This window comes from Mchenga conophoros, linkage group LG1 (genome assembly GCF_057382185.1).
Source record: "Mchenga conophoros isolate Kocher_MC1m ecotype Shallow Benthic linkage group LG1, M_conophoros_male_GT1.1, whole genome shotgun sequence".
NCBI lineage: Eukaryota > Metazoa > Chordata > Actinopteri > Cichliformes > Cichlidae > Mchenga > Mchenga conophoros.
This window is the reverse complement of record NC_140526.1, coordinates 21,184,517-21,210,392: the sequence shown is the minus strand read 5'-3', so window position 1 is coordinate 21,210,392 and position 25,876 is coordinate 21,184,517. Positions and strand designations below refer to the sequence as shown.

General features: G+C 40.5%; 1 protein-coding gene across 2 annotated transcripts in view; it reads right to left on the bottom strand.

The window, feature by feature from the left end:
• Positions 1-25,876, bottom strand: part of galnt18b (UDP-N-acetyl-alpha-D-galactosamine:polypeptide N-acetylgalactosaminyltransferase 18b) — a 101,178-nt gene that overhangs the window by 41,000 nt on the left and 34,302 nt on the right. Inside the window, exons 2-7 of one of the 2 annotated variants that reach the window (XM_085269791.1) lie at positions 19,653-19,848; positions 15,457-15,623; positions 8,127-8,159; positions 6,785-6,968; positions 5,095-5,292; positions 4,744-4,858 (exon numbers count right to left, since the gene is read on the bottom strand). In XM_085269791.1, coding sequence (XP_085125917.1) covers positions 4,744-4,858; positions 5,095-5,292; positions 6,785-6,968; positions 8,127-8,159; positions 15,457-15,623; positions 19,653-19,848 — 893 coding nt within the window. The remainder of the gene's footprint in view (positions 1-4,743; positions 4,859-5,094; positions 5,293-6,784; positions 6,969-8,126; positions 8,160-15,456; positions 15,624-19,652; positions 19,849-25,876) is intronic. The other variant, XM_085269792.1, reaches the window with a different exon arrangement.

The window sequence follows — 25,876 nt, the reverse complement described above, 5'->3', positions numbered from 1 at the left end:
CCCAAAGCGCTTTACAATACCACTATTCATTCACTCTCACATTCATACACTGGTGGAGGCAAGCTACAGTTGTAGCCACAGCTGCCCTGGGGCAGACTGACAGAAGCGAGGCTGCCATATCGCGCCATCGGCCCCTCTGGCCAAGACCAGTAGGCAAGTGGGGTAAAGTGTCTTGCCCAGGGACACAACGACCAGGACAGAGAGCCCTGGGATCGAACCGGCGACCTAAATAAATGACATTTATTTTAGCAATTATTGTTTTTTTTTAATGTCACAATTCCAACCCTGCTCCTTTATCCGGGCTTGGACCGGCAAAAGTGACCCGAAATAGGCACTCTGGTGGAGTTACTGTGTGTGTATAAGTAGTTTTAAACCTCGTGATCCACAAAACAGCATAACAGTAAAAGAAGAACTGATTGCGTTACAGACAGTGCGGGACCAGCGGCTTCGCTCATGCGCGATTCATTTGCAGTTTGGACACATAGGTGTAAACGTCTTCTGCCTTGATAGCAGCTGGGGGAGGACTATCCTCCGCTCGTGAGTGCTTTGGAACAGGCGTGGTACCCACGGCAGCACCCGCTGCTTGTTGAGAGTAAAAGCGATACCCGCTTTGATGTCAAAAAGTCATCGTAAATAAGACCAATAACACCAGAAAAAGTCGCCAGATTTGTCGCTAGTCGCTTTTTAGAAAAAAAGTCGCTAAGGGGGTCTGAAAACTTGCTAAATATAGCGACAAAGTCACTAAGTTGACAACACTGGACACACCTGCACCAGGGCAAAACTCCGCCTGCCCCACTCCTGCTATATAGGTGAAAATAGAGCAACAGGACCGCTGAGTCTTCGATTTTATTCATTTTCTGCTGTGTTTTACTTGCATTTATCTGAAAGACTGAGTGTAAACACAAAAACCTATTTTATTTTATGTGCTGGAATGTGCAGAAAATAGGTTTAAATGTTAAACAAATTTCTTCCAGTCAGAGAATGTTGAATATAATTTAATGTTTGCTTCATGCGTAAAATTAAAAGATTAAAACTAATAAAACTAGTTTCAAAAAGAGACTTTTTCATTTGATTACATTTTATATGATGGATTATGCAGAAAAAATTGGATTGGGCTTAAAGATCTATTGCTTTATTACCTATTCAGGTTGTAAATCTTTTTTTTTTAAAGTAACTATGTAACTAAGTAACTAATTACTTTTGAAAATAAGTAATCAGTAAAGTAACAGGATTACTTTTCTGAGGAAGTAATCAGTAATTAGTTACTGAGTAGTAACTAGTCAGTAATTAGTTACTGATTACTTTTTTCAAGTAACTTGACCAACACTGCTTTTATCACGTGTAACTCAGTAGCTATTTTGCAGTCAATAGTTTTTGTATCTGTAAAGACCGCTTAAAAAGAAAGATAAAGCACTAGCATTAGCGTCCTACAGGCAGCAGTAGATGGCAATTAGAAATTGCAATGCATTATATGATACTGGTTATAAATACATATATAATGTAATGAAAATGTGAATTTGTAAAAGTGGTCTCCGTTCAGTCTTTGGTGGGCACTCAAAATGTGAATTCAAGTTTTTACTGGGGATTTGGTAAAGATATATGAAGATATTTAGTATAAATAAGATTATCTGTTCTCCTGCTCTGTTTGACTTCTGAATCTGGATTACCTTTTTGTTTTGTTGGAGCTTCTGCAAAACATTGACTTTAAACTGCTTTAAATAACTGATTCATAACAGACAATTGTACATTCTACTAAAGATGTGTATATTTTGTTCCTAGCTTACTTTGGTAAATAATTATTTGGGGTAAATCATCAACAGCCAGGAGAGAGGAAAACTAAACCAGAGATTCATCTTGAACCAAAAAATGATCTGGGTTATTTAGAGATTTCCCTGTAAAATGTCTTACTTCTAAACATCCCTGATATTCTATGTTATGAATTTTACATATTCAGAACAAACTGCATTCAATTTACATTTGACAAAATACAGTTACGATGGATTTAGCGCACTGACTGCTAACTGTGTATAATAGTCAAATACTCTTTTATATGCACTATGCATCACGTTTATAAACTTGTCAGATAAAGAGAAATGTTCTCAGGTGTGTCCCAACATTTGACTGGTACTGGATTTAATCAAACAGTTTTTTTTATTCTAATGTGTACCAGAACAAAAGAATCTAGCTCTTATGTTAAATAGCATAAAATAAAAACCTTATATGAAGCACATGATGCTGGATTTTTTCACATATGGCAGAAATGTATAATCCCCTGTTCATAGGCACGATGAGATGCATCCCCCTTCAGTTATACACATAAGATGCCATTTATGAAAACAACACATCCAGATAGTCAAATATTATTCTTCTGCATTGTGACCAAATGTGATCATAGAGCAGCAGTTCATTCAAACCTCACTCTACAGAGCACAAGCCCTTTAAAACCCCAGCCAAAGCCTGCAGTTTTTGGCCTGGCTTGACTGTGTCTCTGAAGATTCGTCAGCAGCCAGTTTGCATGCTGGCAGGTGGTCTGGAGGCATGACCAATACGCTACAGACAGACAAACAGACCCTGTTGGGGCTCTATGGGACTGTTAATCTGGGGCCAAGCCAGGGTCCTTCAGACTTGTAGCTCTAAGCTCATTGGCTCACCCTCTGTTTCAAAAATGCTGCAGAACTATAAACTGCATTTAACTCCCAGCAAGGGCAAGTTCCTTCAGTCAATTATAACCATGGAAGTAAACAACATGGTGGACAAAGACTGAACTCAAAGCTAAGATAATAAAGCAAGAAGGCAAAGCGACGGGTTATAATATATGTGATAAAATCATCAATGTGTTCAGCTATGAATCAGGCACTGGGGCTATTATCAGACTCGGGAATTCTAAAAGCATGTAATGACTTGCAGGACTAATCACCCTTCTTTACTGATGATTGCATCTCTGTCATTAGTGAGAATGGTTATTTCTACATTCAGCATCCTGTCAAAAACTTGTCTCCATTTTCTGCTCACAAAAAAAAAAAAATCCAGGGAAAGTGCAGTTGAGGAGGAGCTGTCCCTCGTTTCTTGCTTTTAATAAACCTGCTGATAGCTGCATTAATGATCTTGGTATAGTACATGTGTGCTATCATCAGCTAGAGGGTACTTATAGCTCTGGCCCATCTGCTTTTGTTTCTGCTGAAGTGAATGCACACAAAAGCGATTTTCAGCTCCCAGACAAAGCTGATGAGGGTGTACAAATTAATTAAAGCACTGTTAGAAGGACGCAACTCAACGGCAGACACGGTGCATCTCTCTGCTCTAAACAATGTCAGCATTCTGTTCACACACGGTTGCTATCAGAGTCTCACATGTGCTTCAGAGGGATCGCCGGGGCATGAAGGTGATCATTCAGACTTCAGAATTCATTAGTAGTGATCATTTGTTCTAGCTAAATCTACATGAGGGAATATGTCACAGTGTATTCCAGGTACAGTAGGAAAAAAGGGATAATTCCCTCTGCTCGAGTCACTTGTTCCAGTCAAATCATCTCACCATTTGCAATGCATGGCCTCCCTGTTTTTCTACTATTTTTCTTGTTGTAAATTTATGTAAAAAAAGGAAGAGAAATGATCTCTGTGCCTTGATAAGGTAACAATAAAAAACAAAGCAGCTAATTCGAGCCAAGCTATGCTAAGTCTAGGCCAGTATTCACTTTTTTTTTTTTTTATTATAATGGGAGAAGTAAAATGTTAGTTTTGCAGTTTAATTTTCCAAATAAGCAATATGCCAATATTAATATTTTCCCAAATTTCCCTGTTCCTTAAAAACAAAACAAAACAAAACATATTCTTCAAAAATATACTTGGTTTCGCTTTCTATCCTTCTCTTATAAGGATAGTAATATATATAGTCCTGAGACAGTCTGCGTTAGACTGTCATGAGTTAGAGTCAGTGCATTCAGAGATAGATGTACAGTAGGTTACATGGCCAACTGAACACCTACCAACAGGAGAAAAACATATTTTTATGGTCCCGCAAATGTGTCCATCAGAATACATTTTTATGGTTGGTTTTTATGGGACACTCCTGTGCAGTTCTCCAAAATCCCGATTGCACGTCTGTGGACGTGGATAGAGTTGACAAGTGTCCTGCAACAGTAAAAGGAGTGACAGTGGAGTTCACCAGAAGCAGAAGCCCAAAAAATGATGAAAGATCAAAAAAATTAAATTAAAATAAAGACCTTGCCTGCAGTGGACACCTTTCATTGTTTTTAACACTCAGTATCACTTGCTGTACTTATTGGGCAGTGTGATACTACTACTACTACTATGTGTGCCATGAAGGGAGATTGTTTTGTGAGTTATATATTTCTAAGAACTTTCCAAAGAATGTTTTGATCAGCAGTAATTTGAAGTGCCAGCCTTATTTTACAGTTCTCTAGTTTTGAGATTAAAAACAGTAGCATTCAGCAAAAATACAGTGTTGACAGTTTGTATAATGGATATTCTACATAACCCCAAAGGCTGCTTCATATTTCTTTCCCCCACACAATTTTTAAATGCACAGAGACCATTGCTTGAAGCCAAATTACACTTTCCAAGGTAAGGCTTATGAGTTTAGCATTTTACATATGAACCAGTGAGTGAAGACCTCGGCGACCTTGCTCCTAACAACCATTAAGTTTCATTATCATAGTTAATTTTCCACACATTACCTGGATGAACAATGGCCCATAGCTAGAGGAGTAACATCATTACTCACCCTGATGCCCAGCTCCACGTTTTCACCCCCATACACCTCCATCCCTTCATCGAGCAGACCAATCTCCTCAAAGTACAGCCTATCCACCACAAAGCAGCCAATCAGAGCTGGGCTCCTGAAGGATTTAAGGGGATGAAGATGAGCTTTTTTTGCTATCCTCTGCACATATAATGTTAGCGTGACACAGTTGCTATAGTAACAGAAGGCAGGAAAAGATGTGTGACCCAAGAACATTTGTAAAACGTTCAGGGAAGTGCATAAAATCCATTTTTAGCAGGATTTACATGTGTTTTTGAATACTTTAATCACTTTATTTTATTTAGGCTAAAAACAATTATGTAGTTCTCTTACTGAATTGGTGCAGTCTTGTTGCCCTTGTGCCACCAGGACTTGGGTGGGTTGAGGTAGCGACACCACAGCTCCCAATCAAAGCCCTGTGCAGACAGCGGATACTCTTCAATCTCAAAAGTGTCATATTTGATGTTATCAAAGGATGGGGAGATTATCCGGGTTCTGTCTTCTTTAATTCTCTGCAGAATAGGTTCAGCCCTGTAAATATGGAGAGAGAAAGATATTTCAGTGTCAGTATGTGTTGTTGCGTGCTTTCTCCATCGACTCTATGACCACACTTGTCAGGTTAGGGTATTTGTTCAGTAAACAATTTTATTCAGTTCATTGCTCATCTCAAAGCTTTATGGAAATTATATTTTTTAATCAAAATAGGAAGAGATAAGATTTGTTTACACACAATTACACATTTTTTCTTTTCCAAACAGTTTTTCAAAAAATACAATTCATGGAAAAACTAACACAATACACAATAACAGGAACACTCACACACACACACACACACACACACACACACACACACACACACACACACACACACACACACACACAGAAAAATTTAAAATTATATTATGAGCTATAACAGAGGTTGGATCTGCTATAATAAATAATTACAATAAACTGCACTTATACAATCAGTATACATCTAAATTCCCATCTATGCATGTGTGTGCCCTTCAAATACTGTGGAAAATTTGAATATAACTGTTATTTTATTTTTATTAAGGCACCTAAAATCCACTTTTTCCCCTTAAAAAAATCATATTCTTTAATTTTGATGTGATTTTGACCAAAGGGAGTGAGGTCTTTATGCTTCTCATCTAAATACACGAGTGGGTCTTACATGCCGGTTTGAAAAGTGACAAAGAACCCCTGCACCTTTGAATTCACATTTAATATCGGACTCTGTATTTTTAACTGTTAGTTGATGTGTTTCAGTGATCTTGTCATACAAAGATACAAATTACTGTTGCCGGCAGAACAAAAGTTTGTCTTGCTTGGCGTACATGTAAATGTATATATTGTGTGAATCACTGAGGCTCTTCACATTCTCTAGCACAAGTCAGTTGTTTCAAAGTGCAGAACAAAAATCTTTGGGCAGGGATGCAGCTTTTTTATGCTCTGGCCCACTCTTAGTGCGAGTGAGTGAGTCCTGAGAAGAGCCCGAAGTGCTGTTTATTCAGTCGTAAACATAAAACTACTCAGCTTGGCTTTTTGATGTATGAATATCATGTACTGTATTTTTTATTTACTTAGTTCATTATAAAGACATAGCAAATTTCTTTCTTTTAAAGTAATATATACACAATACATTTCTAAAATTAGATTTAAGTGAATTTGCAGTTTTGTTACAATTTTTTGTCTCTCAATTTTATTTAATCTACAGTAGTGTAACTTAATTTTTATCCACTTGCTTGTAATGCACATTGTGTATGTGTACATTATATTTTTATTTTACAGTATGTCTTGTTAATTTATTTTATCTAGCTTTAAATATGATTTAATTTTTTTCAGCTGAATCTGTTCGTACTCTTTTGGAACCTGCGCTAACCTGCTATTTATATAAAGGAAGTTTGATGGTTCGATTGAAAAAAAGAAACAATCAACCCTCACAGAGCAATAAGGCTCAAGAAGCGGCGCTCTTGTGCTGCTAAGCTGAGCTTTTCACATGCTGCACTTGTGAGTTACTCACCATCCGACACTGAACTCAACGTGGGCATCAAAGAGGGCAACGACTGGGGCGGTAGCAACCCTCCACCCACTCACTCGGGACCGGATCAAACCCTCCTGCTTGTCGTGCCGCACCATCTTTATGAATCCTGGACGTTGGCTGTTAGTCTCAGACACAAAATCATGAAGTTTCTCCTTTAGCTCATCTGCAAGAAACAAACGAATGCATATCAGTGTCTGAAGATATCATTTGAAAAGGGTAAGAAAAGTGAGAGCTACTTAGAAGTAAACTTCCACCCACAAGAACACATCATGTCCTCCTGCAGTGGGCAGTATTTCACTGGTCGGAGGCCAGCAGCACTTCTGCTTCACTGCTTTGATCACTGGACCAAACAGGCAGCAGCTTGAGCCAGCACTGCAGACCTCCATGGGGCTTACCAGTCATAACGGGATATTGCAATATTGAGAACTCAGCCTGCAATGCTTTTCAAAACATGGAAGGAGGAGATGAAATGTCTGTGGTTTGATGTTTGGATTCAAAGTTTACCTCCATTATTACCTGAGCTGTATACTGTGTGATGAATCACGCCATGGAGAATATGACTCATTGCTGCTTACATGACAAATAAATATGTATTTTACTTCAAGGTTTTGAGAGAGCCACATTTTTGGTAATTTTCTCAAAAATGCAATAAATTACAACAGCACATTTACAGGTTCACCTTGTGCTTCGACTAGAAAAATGCCAAGGATAGTGAAACAGACTGAGACGGAAACTAATTCTTTCAAAAAGGCCAAGCTTCTGAGTCTGCTGTAAAATATCAGCATAGACCAGTGTGATAAGGCAAAATTACATCATAGCTCTGTACTGTACTATCAACCAGATAAAGCTGGGGGGAAAAATAAAAGTTTTATCAGTACTGTGTTTTATCATTCCTTACATAAATCACCCGAGGCTGTGTTCCCACTGTTTTAACCATCTTTTCAGTTTGAAGAGAGTGAGAAGCAGCTGCGAGAAGACAAAAAGTGGCTACCGTGAAATTATGCTGTGCTAGCTTTATTAGAGGCAGTGTGAGGTGCTTTAGAAAAAAAATAAGTTTGATTTTCTAAACGAATAATGCTAGCAAAAAGTTCTGTTAAAGAAAGTTTCTGTTATTCAAAAGTTGTACGGTCCAGTCCTCATCAACTCTACAAAGATAATAAAGGCAGCATATTTTCTTGGAATGTAAAGACTCCCCACAGTCCAACAATGCATTCAGCAAACCAATATGTGGTCTTTAAATGAAATATTTTTCAGCCTTATTTTCTGCTGGCTTCTGACTTAATAGTTAATTTTGACAACTGTTAGTAAACAAGTCTCATACCATATGATCCAGTGAATCCACAGCATTGAATTCCTATAGAAAGAGCAGAAATGAGTGCTAAGAGCTCATGTTTTTTTTTGGAATCCTTTCAAGGGTTGCAAAAGCAGTAATTATCTTCATCTCCTCCATATGTGGAGTATGACAATTTTATTATGTCTTTCTTTACATTGATATTCACAGTAAAGCAACATGATTGCCAAAGCCAAAGAATTGCACAGGTTCTTATACACACACATGCGGACACACTAGTCAGCTGACATCACATAATTCCTAGCATACTACATTGCCACCCAAGGTGAAGTTAATAAGGGGTCTTGTTTTATAAAAAATAAATCTCCCTCTTGCTGAACTTGGGGTGGTGGTGCATGTGTTCCTCAAGCTCGGGTCCTCTACAAGACACTTGGGAGTTTGACGGTTCGGCGGATTATTTAGCTGTTCCTAGGACTGCACTTTTCTCTGCAGAGACCTCTGATGTTGAGCTTTAAAGCTTCTTATGCTCCTATTACCACTGGGAGCACTTTGACCTTTACCTTCCACATCTGCTGCAGCTGTTCCTTCAGCCCCTGGTCCTTTGCTATTTATTAACAATCATTCTTTCTGATGTTGTCTACTGGGATTGCCAGATCCATCACTACATCCACCTTTGTTGGTGTCTCCTATCAGGAGTTGGAGACTTCGAGTCTATAATAAACATAGATGATCCCATACACTATCCCAGCTACTTGGTTCTGCCTCCTCTGCATCTTTTTTCCTCTTCCTTTGTGATGGATAGTCTCTGGGGTAAGTTTGGACATTCTGCAGCTTGGGTCCTTCTGACTGTGGTAGACTCCTCATACACTCTGTGTCTGTGCTGTCCTTTATGCTGGCCTTTTCTAGCCACTGGTAGGATGTCTTGTCAGCCCCTTCCTCTATCTGATGGCACAGTTCCTCCTTCTGTTCCTCATCATTGACTGTCTGAGTGCCTGAGGCACTCATCTCAGGGGACTATCTTCCAGATGTATTCATAGATGCTCTGTGTTTTTTCAAGGATTTAGGTTATGACGCTAATAAATCTTCACCCTCTCTCTTTCTGGTGCTCGTAGAGCCTCAGAGTGCTGGACTCTGGGTTAAAACCTCAATGAATTGTGAGGAGTTTTTGCGTCTTGACATCAGTGGCATCTATGTCTCCTGTGGCCAGCTTAGTATTCCAGGTGAGTATCTGATGACTCATAGGGCTTATTTATTGATGGCTCAGATCCTATTCCTACCATTCAGCTGGCTTCTGAGCACCTGTCTTACTTTCTGGATGTATTTGGCTACGGTTGACCTTCTTGCATCTTGATCATAGTTCCAGTTGGCCTGTGGGATACACAGGTACGTGAAGCTGTTCTATAAAATGTCCGCTATCCTGCCTTCACCCTTGAGTCTGAATTATATAATGTCAACAAACTCTATGAAGAGTGATAATATAGATAAGATATCCCACCTATAAATGTGAGCGCAGGAGATGCCACTTATTTCAGTTTGTGCACACTCACACTTTCCAGACACAAAATGTCATCGAGCAACAAAAGTAAAAAACAAAAAGATTTACGTATTCTGGAATAAATCACTAGTTTGTTGACTTATGCTTTGGAGGCAACATCCAACTTTTGGATGATGGGTACAGTTGTTTCTCACACTAATCATTGTTTACGAATAAAGATACATTTTAAGAAGCTCTTGTAAAGCAATCTGTTGGTTTCGAGATTGCATTTAGGAAATGCCATCTATCTTTTGCTCTCCATTCACACTGTTTATCTGCATGCAACCAAAACTGGACTACAAGCAGACCACATGTGGAAACAGGAGTGCTTCAACAGAAAAGAGTCAGAGTGTGTTTAATTTATTCCAGTGGACGGCTGCCATTTCCTGCCAGGTAATAAATAATTCAAAAGCACATTAATTCTCATAGTAATGAACATGCACTACATGCCACATGAAACTGTGGTATTTTACATGTCCTGTATGTTGAGTATTACAGTAGGAAGAGGAGTCAGTAACAGTTGGTTTCTATACCTCCTTATTAACTGCAATCAGCTAACAACTGAAATGTGAATTTGCCCCTAATGAGATTTCTCAAACTCAAAGCAGAGTAATTTTTGTACTAATTCAAGTTTAAAGGCATTTAGTAGAGAGATTAGCTATATAATTCCATTTACTTTGGCTAAAGCCAATAAAGCAGCTGCAACAGATCTATAAGTTTTAATCCATCAATAATGAAAACATACTAATGTGTGTGTGCACTGAAAATAAGAATGATGCTCTTATTCCTCATAACAAATCCTAATAAAACACACTTCATTACACCAGGAATAGCTGATAGCCAACGCTCATCAATCTTTCAGGACCAATATCCGGCTGAGGCTCTGCTGGAAAGCAATGGGCTTTGGGATAGAGTTGGACTCGAACAACAAGCAAAACAGGCTATAACATCACTGTGCAGCCGTGCACTAATTCCAGTACATAATTTACAAGTATCAAAGAAAAGTCAAGGTTTTTCTCATTCAGAGGATGAATAGCAAATCTAATGGTGAGTGGCAAACTAGAAGAACCTGCCATTTAGCTCACCTCAAGCCTATTCTCAGTCAGATGTAACACAGTTATAGAAAAGGATTTCCTGAATGAACAATTTTTCCTGAACAAACCTTGAAAGCTTTCCATATGGCTACAGGGCTTAAAATCCTCTTGTTCAGATTTTCTCCTAGCTGCACAGGGAATTAGCTGTGACTGTGTCATATATATCATTGCGTGCACAACCAGGCAAAGGATATTTGATGAATGGGATTTTAGTCATTGTTTCCTTCCTCATCTATCTTTCATCATAACTTACATAAATGTTTCTATGAACTGAGCCAATCTGACTATGCCTTGAATATTATGTTTCTTTCATGCATGTTCAAACTAAACACCATTTATCAGCAAGCAGGAGTTACTGCTTGCACAGCAGATGGCAAATCGTCATGGATACAGGTCTCGCAGTTGATGAGTAGTTTGCACAGCATCACTTGGCAATTTCTCACTGCACAACTCAGTGGTAGTGAAAATCAGTGTTTAAAATATCCAACTGAGAACTGCTCTTCCTCCACAATCAAGCCAAAAAGTCCAAAGGCAGTTTGTTTAAAAAAAAAAAATAAATAAAAAAGCTAAAAAAACAAAACATGGTGAACATAGAGTACATTGCTAACAGTTCTATCACAAATTGGCACTGCCTGTTTATCATTCTCTAGACGTTGATGAAGACTTTTCTGGTACGGACGTTTCAGTAAGCATTGTCAAAGAACAGGAAAATATCTGGACACATTCTTGGCAGTACATATTAACAACAATTTGAACACTAATACAATCTTTTGTTTCTGATCATATCATAACTTTTGCGTAGCCTCCAGCTTTCACTGGCTGGACCTGTAGTAACTGCTTGATGGATATCTCAGTGGTTTCCAACAGATGCTGGAACCTTTTTGCACACATGAGGGGCTGAACCGTTCCACACTAAGTCAGTGGTTACTGGTCAGTAACAAATTGCCATAAAACATGCCAGAAAGTTCTTTAGCAAACTGAATCTATTTCTGTTTTTAAAGGAGCGGAGACTATTATGGTTAGTTCACTAGTTTCTGAGAACTTTACATTTAACTTTTGTGACTAAAGGATTAATTAGCCAACAAGCATATTAGACTCTATCATATATCAGAAAACTCAGGCAGTTTTTGACAACTGTTAAAAGCCATAGTAATCTCTGCCTATGACTATTTTTACATGAAGGCAAGGGAGGAAATTTCTGAATGCTTAAGCATGCTTAAATTATTTTCACGTTTTTTAATCCCTTTTGAGAAAAGTTTGCATAAATAGTCTGTGTGGCAGAACATTATATTTGCTAAAATGTAATCTTAAAACTATCTTCTAATGAAATGTAAGCTTTTTATTATCTCTATCTCCTTACTTAAATGAGTGAACAGGAAACCTTGGCAAAAGATTGCATGTTGCCTACAGAGGCTAATCAGCAGGCTAGCCTTTGAATGTCTAGATGGATGATGCAGAGACAGTCTTCTTCAACAATTTTACATTACTATAAGCATGATTTTTTCTTTCTGCTGTCCGTTTTCTTTCAGGTTAGTGTCTCATCATAGAACTCTACACCCTAACATATTACATTTTAGGGTAAAGAATGGATCATAAGTCCTCTGAGCCTGTCTAATAAGCGATACCCTTGCAAAACCCTACTTTTACACGGACAAGTCTTTCGCGGCCCACAGCTTGGGACATTATCCAATTAAGGAGGAATCAGCTAGGTCAATTTGCCCTTCTCTACCTTGATGGCTACACGTTCTCCTGCATGCTAATGTCTCGGAGGTGAGCTGTGACAGCGGCCGATGACTAATGCAAGGCCGTGGGTGCCTCAGAGGTAAGCTCTGGATGATGACCCTTTCAGCACTATCAGCAGCATCACAGGTCAACAGGCTAACGACATTTAGCACAGATAAGATTCACAGTCATGGTGATAATGATAACACCAGGCCTATCATACGCAGTGTGACGGAGTGCTCAAGCAAACAGGGCGAAATGCCATCAGCAAAATGTCAGCGCATGACTTGGGTCTCTGAAGGCGCTGAAGGCAACTGCTCTCCAGCTCTCAATTACCTGATGAAATATGAATGAATATTAGTTGTAATTTGGGACGAGACTTCTGGGTTTTACTTTTTTTTTTATATGATACATTTGGATAAATCCAACTTTATGGCCAGTAACAGCCAGAAGGAGAGAGATAATTCTTATTCAGTCGAGTTGAGGTAAGTTATCAAGACATACCACAGTGATCTATGTTTTGCTCCAGCAGGCTACAGGCAATGCTCCATGTTGTGCATTATTGACTCTGGTAAACATATTCCTCCCAGTGCCAGAATTTCCCCTGTTGATTGGCCCGTAATGGTTGTCTCAGTTCCTGTTACAAGGTGCAGAGCCTATTTAAAAGTGAAAAGCCTATAAATGACCTTGGCACAGTATCATTACCTTTTTATAGCCTGCTTTCTGCCTTTGTGATGTAGTTAAAGTCTTCTGCTGTAAATTATCAGGTCCACTTTCACAGGTGACTTCAAGTCTATATCTTGTGCTCTGCAAAGCAGACTAAAGTCACCTGTCAGTGATCTCACACATCAGTCATGTCAGTGATAGCAGAGCAGAAGGAACAGAGCTCAGTAGTTACACGCATATATTAAATGTCTTTTTGACCTGACAGTGTTTACTCAACATCCAATGCATGCAGATGTAAGAATTAGGTTTGCAAATGCAGACAAGATATGTACAAACACTTCATCACCTTGCTGGATTGTTATCTGCCTTGGGGCAAATTTCCTGGCTTTGCAGCTAATTAGTGTTATTCATCCATCAGTTAAACCCAGTGTACACAGCTCCTAATTAACATTAAAGGAGTTTGAAGGCCCTCAGAGGAGCAGCAATACAGATACTGACTGCAAGCAAACACCGATATTTAAACTATATATACACTCAACAAAAATATAAACGCAACACCTTTGTTACTGCTCCCATTCCCCATGGGATGGACGTAGAGACCTAAAATTCATTCCAGATACACAATATAACCATCCCTCCCAAACAGTGGTCACAAATCAGTCCAAATGTGTGGTAGTGGGCACATCTGCTATATTGAGATAATCCATCCCACCTCAGGTGTGCCACATCAGGATGCTGATCTGACATCATGAGTAGTGCACAGGTGTACCTCAGACTGCCCACAACAAAAGGCCACCCTGGAATGTGCAGTTTTGTCTCACAGCAAAATGCCACAGATGCCACAAGCAATGAGGGAGCGTGCAATTGGCATGCTGACAGCAGGAATGTCAACCAGATCTGTCGCCCGTGCATTGAATGTTCATTTCTCAACCATAAGCCGTCTCCACAGGCGTTTCCGAGAATATGGCAGCACATCCAACCGGCCTCACAACCGCAGACCTCGTGTAACCACACCAGCCCAGGACCTCCACATCCAGCAGGTTCACCTCCAAGATCGTCTGAGACCAGCCACCCAGACAGCTGCTGGAACAATTGGTTTGCACAACCAAACAATTTCTGCACAAACTGTCAGAAACCGTCTCAGGGACGCTCAACTGCATGCTCGTCGTCCTCATCGGGGTCTTGACCTGACTCCAGCTCGTCGCCGTAACAGACTTGTGTGGGCAAATGCTCACATTCGATGGCGTCTGGCACGTTGGAGAGGTGTGCGCTTCACGGATGAATCATGGTTCACATTGTTCAGGGCAGAAGGCAGCTGAGAATGTCCCAGTTCTTGCATGGCCAGCATACTCACCGGACATGTCACCCATTGAGCATGTTCGGGATGTGCTTGACCGGCGCATACGACAGCGTGTACCAGTTCCCACGAATATCCAACAACCTCGCACAGCCATTGAAGTGGAGTGGACCAACATTCCACAGGCCACAATTGACAATCTGATAGACTCCATGCGACGATGTGTTGCACTGCATGAGGCAAATGGTGGTCACACCAGATACTGACCGGTTCTGGGTCCCCAGACCCCCAATAGCGCAAAAAACTGCACATTCCAGGGTGGCCTTTTGTTGTGGGCAGTCTGAGGTACACCTGTGCACTACTCATGATGTCAGATCAGCATCCTGATGTGGCACACCTGTGAGGTGGGATGGATTATCTCAATATAGCAGATGTGCCCACTACCACACATTTGGACTGATTTGTGACCACTGTTTGGGAGGGATGGTTATATTGTGTATCTGGAATGAATTTTAGGTCTCTACGTCCATCCCATGGGGAATGGGAGCAGTAACAAAGGTGTTGCGTTTATATTTTTGTTGAGTGTATATATTTTGTTGAAGGTAATTTTGAACAACTTTGGCTGGAATTGCTCAGCTCTCCCCCAAAACCAACAAAGGCAGAGAAGGAGAGAGAGATGCTGAAGGATTATTCTGATAGCATCCAGGATGGGCTTCCACACGGTTTTTACACAACCTGTAACCCAACAAAACAATATCTTTATCTGATGGTGTTCTCCATTACCTTGGGAGTAATTGGATGTGACAAGACAATTATCAGATGGAAGCTTAGGGAAAGGTAGATCAACACACTGCTTACTCACTTTTGCGCTTGTGATCAAACCACATAAAACTCTTAGAAATGCATAATAGACAAAGTCTCACCCTAATTGCAAATCCATGCCTATTACTTCAATCTAGCTGGAAAGGCATCTATTGCCTGTTTGCGGCTGCTGAGCTACAGCTAGACAAACAGTCAATTTCTGTTACATAAAATGTGGGTACTTACTATTATTGCTGTTGTCGTCCACCAGGATTATCTCTTTGAGCAGGTGGGAAGGTGTCCTGTTGACGGCAGAGTGAATAGACCGCAGAATGACAGACAAGGCTTCATTCACAAAAATGAACACAATGCTCACTTGAGGGAGGTTCAAGGGATAAGTAATGTTTCTGCACCTGTGGAGGACAAATAACAAATAAGAGGCAACGTTTAGGCCTTCAGCTTGTCTAAATGATTAACAGACACGTTTGACACTATCCCGCTTGAGAGTGAGATATTGTCAGGTTTCTTGCCAAAGTGTCTTCTTGGCAGACTATCAGAACCTTATATCCGATTATCAACGCATAAATGTTGTCACTGGTTTATGGTTAATCTAACAAATACAGGTGCTAGTGCACTGCTGGTGCTCTGCAAGGCAGAGGGAAAAGAAAAGTGGTAAGGTCTGTCATCAATCTCCCGCTCCTCTCTTTCTCTTTCAAAACACTGTTTTCTGTCACCACATGTTGACATTTGCATTGTGAATAATGAGTCCAGCTTCTTCTCCTGAAAGGAAACTAAATGTCTGTTTCCAAGATTTGCAGAAAGAGGAAGCTGCACAAAATGCCAATAAAAGTCCGGGAAACATAGCTTTCAGTCTGAACAGAGGTATTTTTAAATGACCCAGGTGTTTATCTGTGTGGTTCTATGGCTCCTGTGTTCACAGACAACTACCTCAATAACAACAGTAGCAAAATTAGTTAAAACCTCCCCATAATATCCTCTAGAAATGAACATTTAATTTAATTAAAAAGAAGAGAATTGGGTTAGGACTGTGTTATTTTATTTGCTTCTACACCACTCAGAAAAATTCAACAACTGTCCATGCTCATCGTGCTCTCCTTTCTTTTTGTATCTGCAGAAAGCCATGGCTCAGGCATAATGTTTGGGAAATGTGAAACAGAGACACAAAACATGCGTGATTAATGTCTCCCCTGGAACTGTCTCAATGAGTGTGCAGAGCCAGTGTCAGTAAGAATGAATGTTCTGAATTGAGTTCGGAGAAGAAAATGTCCAAAAGTTCTTTAAGCTGTGTAAACCTTTGCACTATATCGCCATTTATTCTCCACCATGGAGCCATCTACATATGTCTGGTCCCAAACGTGATGATGTGATGTAATTTTTTCCCTGATTTTTGTTTGGAATAACTTGTGTGATCACATTTTTTGGACTGTGGAGTGGCCTTCATTAAATTGTCATCGCTAAGAAGGTGCACAATCACGTTTGGTGATGTGAATGATTCTTGTGTTGTGTCCATTTAAGTGCTTGCTCACAGGGGAATTTCTTGATTGTTGGGGTTTTCTCCAGAATAGTAGTCTTTACCTTTGACTGTTGGGATAAATATGTATTACAGCTGCCCCAGCACCTTTAAATGGGCGATTTGTAACAGATATTTGTAGAGTAAGAATTGCCCTTTGACAACCCCAGTTAAAACTGCATTTTTCTTGCATCTATAACATAATTCACTCATTAGTAGGTAGTGAGTGGTGTTGCATGCTTTAGGCAAAAGTAAACTCTTCATTGGGTTTCAATTACTGAGGCAGTGTTTTTCCATGTGACCTTGTAAATTCTTTGTCACTTCAAAGTGATTTTTCATTAGAGCTAAAAATCAGAACACAATGCCAGTGTAGATTTCTTTAGCCAGTACATGGATGTTTACAGTGAGATTAGAGACAAAAACCATCAGGTAATTCTTAGTTAATCATCAGTTTATCATCAGTATTAGATTTTAAAAATGTTTAATGTTTTTTTTTTAACACAAATAACAAAGATTTGATTCTGTTATAGATTTTTTTAACATTGCATAGTTTTGTGATGTTTTATAGTTTAGTGGGTGAATTACAGAAATGCAGTTTTCCAAATAGAAAATAGAAAATAAAAATTTTAAGAACAATATTTGCCAGTTCAGGATTTTTATTTTTTTGTTTGGTCAATTGCTGTGGCCCATAAATTTAGAACAGATGTTCATGGTCCCCACAGGATGACTCCATTTACTTTTCACTGCCAAGCTGCAACCTCCAGGGCTTATAAAGGAAGCTAAAGACAAAGTGCTAATTTAAGCTCCTTCAAAGCTTCCAAATATGAATCAATCCCCAAAAACTCCAATATCAAAACCCCCAACTTCAAAGTAAAAATAACTGCCTGAAGAAAATGGGCCTTTAATTTTCCCCTTCATACTTTCATAACAACTATGAAAGTATGAAAGGGAACATTTTAGTTCACTTAATATCAAAAGTTATATTAATATTAAGCGATTAAGTAGTATTAATATTAAGGCTTCAAGATAGGGGTGTGGTTATTCTGACCGCTTTGACTGATGGGTGAATTTGACCTCTGTGTTTGTGGTGTTGTATCTACTCTGTGGTACAACCTGTCCAATACATCTGCGCTCCAGTTTTAATGAGTGAAATTCTAGTATTTTATTAATCTCTTCATTAAGCTGCACTACAATTACCAGATAACCGGTCAATATGCAAGTTGTGAGCACTTATGTTTTGTGTTTGTGTTTCTTTAATTAGGAAGTATTTTTTTGTAGTTTTTAAATAAATTTTAAGATGACATTGCCCGTACTTCTTGTTTTCATTCAGTTTTAATAAGAAAGCTAAAATAGAATTCCTAAAATTTATCCCACAAAAGGGATTCCTGTATGTGGGAACTGTTTTGAATGTGCCGGAAGTTTTACATATGAGCAGTAATCTCTCACAAATAACTCTAAGCTATTACATTTCAAGGGCCAATATATTAAAATAAATGCATGTACAAATTTATAGACATAATGCACACATGTAAACATATCTTTTGTTTGGTTAATTAACCAAATCATCCACATCACTGCCAATCAGCCTCTATTCTGCTTTCTTACTGCTCTTTTGTCATTCTACTGTTCAGACTCCTCCCCGTCTCTGTCTCTTACCCTGACCTTCGATGCCACCAAGCCTAGTCCTGTCTGAATTTCTATCACTGCTAGGATTCTGTTCTGCTATGATGACTCATTGGAGTCTATTTTTTTGCAAATAGCTTAATTAAACCCTGTATCAGTAGCTAAAAAAGAGAACACAACAATAACTCAAAAAACATTAATTTAAAACCAAAATATGCAGAAGAGCATCTCTGAATGCACATGTCTAACCTTGAAGCAGATGTTCTACAGCAGCAGAGACCAGAAAGAGAGCCACTCTTGTCAGCTAAAAACAGGAAAGTGAGGCTACAATATACCCAAGCTCACTACAACTGGACAACAGAAAAAGGCTGACTGGTATGACATTTGCACAATAGAGTCAGAATTTGGCATAAAAACATGAAGGCATAGATCCATTCTGCCTTCAGGCTGATTTTGGTGGTGTAATAATGTGGAAGATATTTTCTTGGCACACTTAGGGCCCCTTAGCATTAACTGAGAATGATTTAAACTCCACAGCCTGAGTATTGTTGCTGACCACATCTATCTCTTTATGACTGCAGTGTGACCACAGTACAGTTTTCTGATGGCTGCTCACAGCAGGAAAGCCAACCGTGTTCAAAGTGAATTTAAATTAGTTTCTTGAACATGAAAGCGAGTTCACTGTAATGTGTGGAATGTGCTGGAATGCCATAAAGAATTAAGCCAGTTCTTATGGCAAAAGATGGTCCAACCCAGTATTAGCAAGGTGTACCTACTAAAGTGACCGGTAAATAGACATCATAACTGTGTATGTATCACACGTATCATAATTGTTACATGTGAAAAGTTGCAAAGAATTAGTGAGAAAAACTCATTGTGTTACATTTTAGGATAAATGTACCTGTCTCAAGAACCTGTCACCTGGATTTTGTGTTTCCCTTTGTATAAATAAAGAAGCCCCCAGGATCTACATTGTGTGCCCCATTAGTTTGCACCCATACTCATTAATGTGATAAGTTGCCTTCATCGTTGATACATGTAAAATGTGTATCATACATACATGCATACATATTTTTTTAAATATGTTATTGCATGCTACATCTAATTCAATGCATCTCATTGCAGTGTTTGAACATTTTTGTAATTCAATTCAATTCAATTTTATTTATATAGCGCCAAATCACAACACAAGTCATAGATACAGAGAAAAACCCAACAATCATATGACCCCCTATGAGCAAGCACTTTGGCAACAGTGGGAAGGAAACCAGTCTTGTACCAGTCTTACCCATCAGGCCTGAGGTCTGCTATTGGCCTGTCTAAAGAGAGACGATCACTGAGGTAGGCATTATATCCATAGTACTGGAACTGCTTCAGAGCCACTCGCCGGTTGTCTGGACTGAGCTCTTGACCCCAGTGAGCAAACAGTGACGAGTCAGAGAATGATGTATCCGGCTGACCATCGTCGTCCTTGCCTGGAGTCTCTATGAGGGATAGAAAGACAAATAACATAAATATTTGTCTACTCCACTCCAACTTGTCAACCTACCTGTGAGGTTTGCATAACTGGATATTTAAGGAACAGTGAAAAAACGATAAGCTAATATAATCCCTATGATTAATGTTGTTTTCCTTGTGTTGTAATGTATGTTTGCAGATGGGGGTGAACTGTTATTTAAAAAGACTGGCTGAGTGTCCTTCAACAGAAATGCTAGAGTTCATGCTGCTGATGAGAAGCTCTGTCATGTCCTTGAACACGAGAAAAAGATTCAGTTTGTCCCAGCAGTTGCTGAGCTGCGCTGTAGCTGACTTTGCTGTTTGACCTACACAGACAGGACAAAGTGAAACCAATTTGCCTACAGCAACAGACACAACCTTTCTTTCATAGTTTTTTCTCCCTTTCCTTTTAAATCCTGTCCTGTCTGGCAGTTTTATCAATCAGAATTATATGCACTGCTGTGCCAAACACATTTTGCTTTTCCAAGACCAGCTCTATAAATTCTCTATAGGCTCCTCTTGTTCATGGTTTATCTGTTTATTTCTTTATTTCTATTTCTGTTATTTCAGTTATTACATTATATGTGGTATACAGTATGACAATGTTTAAGGCAGGACAGGCAAAAAAAAAGAGGAGGGGTTGGGGAAGACATAATGAAAGGATGAAGATCAACTAGAAATGCACAATGTATTGCCAGCTGCTGCACCTGTAAAAAAAACAAAAAACATACAACACCTGGAATGCAAACATTCGAAAATGCACAGGTACATAAAGCAACAATGTATGTGTAGGCTCTAAGTCATCCAGGTCACAGTAATCTAAAGAGCTTGCAAAGAAAATTGACTGGACTTCTTTAAGTTTCTTGAAGACGTTTCACCTCTCAGTTCTAAGACCAAATGGTGGAAAGTCCCAGGTATTTAAGCCTTAGTGGGAGTTGTCCCTTAAGAGGTTCACTGACCCACTATTTATCATGTGCATCATCATATGGGTTAAAAAATTGTGTGGGTCATTATCAGCAGAAGGTTTCGGGCGAAACTACTGTGAGACCTTGCCATCATGTGACTTATTGAGATCAAATTACGCAAGATGTGAGTGGGTGTTAGGTGTGTGGGTGGGACCTCCGAAGATCCGCCAAGATGGAGTCCCACTCAGACAGTATAAACAGTTAGCAGTATAAATTCAGCTGCCTACAACATTTCCAAGAACCTCGCCAACATCCTAGCTCCCCTTCTGGGGAACGCACCCCATCACATCAAAAACTCCACTGACTTCACCAACAAGGTCCAGAAACTTGCCACATAGCAAAATTGTATGGCCCGGATCTGGCCCATACATGGGCCAGCACAGGACCATCAGTGTGTCTGCTGCTGGCCCATGTGTGAACTACCTCTGGCAAACCTGATCTGGGCCACCAAAGGCCCGTCATTTTTTGCGGTATGTGGGCCATGTGTAAGTTGTAAGTTGGCCCCAGATGTCAGCCTAATGTGTGCCTTATCAAGCCATGTAATAACAACATGTGTCAGAACATGCAAAACAGTGCAAACGTAACATGACGAAGCTCTATTCAGACAGTGAATGATCTGATTATTATATAGCGCTTTTCTAGTGTCCCGGATTACCCAAAGTACTTTATACGACATGCCACATTTACACAATTTCTCCAAACTCAGTGCTTCCTAACTACATTCACACTCTTGACATGCAGACTGGAGGAGCCAAGGATTGAACCACTAACCTTCTGATCAGTAGGTGACCTGCTCTACCTCTTGAGCTACAGCCACCCACTGGCAAAGATGAGTAAACCATCACTAGGTTTTGGATAAAGTGTACACTCACAAACCTGTCAAACCTGCATTTGAAATGTTGGCTACCATAGCAGTATAGTATTGCAACATGGCATTTGGGTCTTCTAACTAAAATAGGAAAACAGGAACATAAATAGCGCCATCATTGCCAGACCTGGCCCACATCTGGTTGACATACACTCTGCCATGACACCGGTCAGTCAGAAGTGCCAGCTTCAAATTCAAATTCAAATTCAAATTTTATTTGTCACGTACACAGTCATACACAGTACGATATGTAGTGAAATGCTTGGACAACTGCTCGTGACCTAAAGAAAACAAAAAAGGAAAGGCTATGAATAAGATAGGAAATAAATATGAAAAATTAAAAAGGGTAAATTTAACTAGGAAGGAATAAAATATAAATTAAGGTTAAAAATGAAATAACTGTACAACACAAATTAGAATGAAGGGTAAATTTAACTGGGAAGAATAAGATAAAATATATAAATTAAAGTTGAAAATAAAATAACTGTACAACAAAATACACAATACACAATATAGAACTATATAAGAATGTATGAAGAAATCTAAATAAATATATACACAATAACAGCAGCTGTACAAGTATTAACCGGAAATGAAGAATATAGTGACCAGTGTTGTGCAAAAACAAAGTCCAGAAAGTCCAGTGTGTGTGTAAGAACCATATGTGTGGGTCAGTACTGTGTGGTGGTGTGATTGAGAGACCGTATCGCCTGCGGGAAGAAGCTCCTCCTCAGTCTCTCTGTGTTGGTCTTCAGGGAGCGGAATCGCTTTCCTGACCTCAACAGAGAGAACAGTGTGTTGTTGGGATGGCTGAGGTCCTTCACGATCTTCCTGGCCTTGGTCCAGCACCGCCTGCTGTAGATTGAGTGCAGGTCAGGGAGCTCGGAGCGGATGGTGCGCTCAGCTGACCGCACAACCCTCTGTAGAGCTCGTCTGTCCTGCATGGTGCTGTTCCCGAACCAGGTTAAGATGTTTCCCGCCAGGATGCTCTCTATGGTGCACGAGTAAAAGTTCCTGAGCACCTTGGAGGGCAGTTGGAAGTCTCTCAAGCGTCTGAGGTGGTAGAGACGCTGTCGGGCCTTTTTCACCACGGTGTTGATGTGACAGGACCATGACAGGTCCTGCGTGATGTGAACTCCGAGGTATTTGAAGCTGTCCACTCTCTCCACTGGGCACTCGTTGATGACGGGGGTCTGGTAGTTCCTCTCCTGCTTAGTGCTGAAGTCCACTATCAGCTCCTTTGTCTTACTGACGTTTAGAAGGAGGTTGTTCCTCTGGCACCAGTTCTCCAGACTCCTAATCTCCTTCACGTAGGCCGTCTCGTTGTTATCAGAGATCAGGCCCACCACGACGGTGTCGTCAGCAAACTTGATGATGGTGGTGGAGCTGGTAGTGGCCACACAGTCATATGTGTACAAAGAGTACAGCAGGGGGCTCAGAACACACCCCTGGGGGGCTCCAGTGCTGAGAGTGGTGGAGGCTGAGACATGTCCGCCCATCCTTACTGCCTGTGGTCTGCCAGTTAGGAAGTTGGAGATCCACTGACACATAGATGAGCTGAGTCCCAGATGCTCCAGCTTGGTGGTGAGTGTGGAGGGAATTATGGTATTAAATGCAGAGCTGTAGTCTATGAAGAGCATTTTAACATAATTCCCCCTTCTAGTGTCCAAGTGAGTGAGTGATGTGTGGAGGAGATGAGAGATGGCATCGTCTGTGGAACGATTTGGACGGTAAGCAAACTGTAGTGGGTCCAGTGTGTCTGGTAGTGAAGAAATGATGAAGTCTCTGACCAGGCGTTCAAAGCACTTCATCACTACTGAGGTGAGGGCTACAGGGCGATAGTCATTGAGAGAAGCAGGGTGGGGTTTCTTCGGGACAGGAACAATGATGGACTCTTTGAAGCATGTGGGGATCACCGACTGAGATAGAGAGATGTTGAATATCTCAGTGAACACAGGAGCTAGCTGGTATGCGCTGTCTCTTAGGATACGACCTGGGATGCCGTCTGGTCCTGCTGCTTTCCTGGTGTTCACTCTCTTGAAGGCTCTCCTTACTTCATGCTCGGAGATGACGAGCACGTTTCCGGCGCTGGCAGTATCTTCCTGTCTGCAGCCGTTAGCGCCGCTAACACTAGCATTGTTGGAGACCTTAGCTGCAGCCTCAAAGCGAGCATAGAAAGTGTTCAGCTCGTCTGCCAAAGTCACGGCCGCGTTCGTCATACCGGTTGTTGGTGCTTTATAGTCCGTTATTGTCCTTAGTCCCCGCCACAGGCTCCTAGAGTCACTCTGTTGGAGTTGTGACTCTAGTTTCCTCCCGTAGCGCTGCTTCGCCTCTTTCACCGCCCTCCGCACGTTATATGACGCTTGATGCCAGATCCGGGCCAGACCTGTTTTCTATAGGCCTGGGCCACATAAACCAAACCGCAATCGAGCCAGATATGGCATGCCATCACATAGGCAGTACCATCTATGCCAGGCCTGGCCCATATGTGGATGACATACGTCTTATCATGCCAGAAGTCAGCCAGCAGTGCCGGCTTGGTACCAGATCCGGGCCAGACCTGCTTGCTATGTGGGTTATACTGGATCCAGAAGAAACCATAGTGTCCTTTGATGTGGTTTCACTCGTTACTTGCAGATATACAACTGAGGCAGTGGAGACTGTCAGAAAATGACTAAAGCAAGACAGCTCCTTAGAAGACAGAACCAGCGTTTGGCCCTGATCAGATTTGCCCACTGTTAGAGCACTGCCTTACCACCACATATTTTAAATACAGTGAGGGTTTCTACAGACAAAAAACAAGGATGTGCCATGGGCTCCACAGCGTCACCCATTGTGTCCACTGTGAACGATTATCCTTGAAAAGAGGGGATGGCTTGCAGCACCTACTGTCTGCTACCTACAATCCCAGGGCCCCAGGTCGTGCACCTGGACCCACCCAGAAGAGGCGAGCTTTCCTGCCTCTGCCAGAACCTCTGGACAGGTGTGTAGGACCATATATCATGCATACAGTTCTCAGCAGAGTTCTCTTTGCAGTGGGTGCATATGTTTGAGTGTTTAAGGCCCATAAGATTTTCCATATAACATGTTCAAGATTTTTTTATCCCTTTCTCATGCCACGATGCAAACTTTAGTATTTTCTTTTCCTGACAGATATCTGGATTGTTCCAAATGTGTGTTAGTTTACATGGGAAAAATGAACATTTAGTTATTTTTAAGATGTCCCACCAGGCTGTCAGAAAGATTTTTATGTTAAGGCTTTTAAAGCAGTTTTGATGCTTAATACTGGAGCTTATGAAAGGCAAATTAGAGATTTTTACTTTTCCACGGAGTCTAGTGATTTAAACCAAGTAAACCAAGGGATTTATTAGGGATAACTGAGAAAAAATTGTTTATTTTTGGCAAAATCATAATTTTCATGGTGGCAACTGAGAGGCGCCTGGCAGAAACATATATAGGCTGAGGTCTTTTAACATCTGCAGGAAGCTCCTGAGGATGTTTTACCAGTCGGTGGTTGCTGGAGTACTTTTCTATGCTGTGGTGTGCTGGGGGAGCAGCACAGCAAAGAAGGACTCATCCAGGCTGGAGAAACTGATCAGGAGGGCTAGCTCTGTGGTCGGCATGAAGCTGGACACTCTGGTGACAGTGGCAGAGAAAAGGACATTAAAGAAACTGATGGACATTATGGACAATGCCAGGCATCCTCTGCACACGGCCATTAACAACCAGAAGAGTCTGTTCAGTGACAGGTTGCTTCTCCCAAAGACAAGAACTAACAGACTTAAAAACTCCTTTGTCCCACACGCCATCAGACTGTTTAACTCCTCTCTGGAGGGGAGAGGGAGGGGAAACAGGAGGACAAAGGAGGGGGGAACAACTAAGCTGTAATGCCTCTTCACCTCACTGTGCAATACCTTTTGTGCAATACTTTTGTAAATAGTCAACGGTGCAATAGACTCAATACTTGAAATGTGCAATTCACTTGTATTTTTATTTTTATTCCTATTTATTCTATTTATCCCCTTCGTATATTTTATTTATATTGTCTCTGTATTTATATATATGTGTGTGTGTATAACTCTGTAACTTCTGTCGGTGCTGTGCTTTTTTGGAAATCGAATTTCCCAGAGGAACCCACCCGAGGGATTAATAAAGTTCTATCTTATCTTATCTTATCTCTTA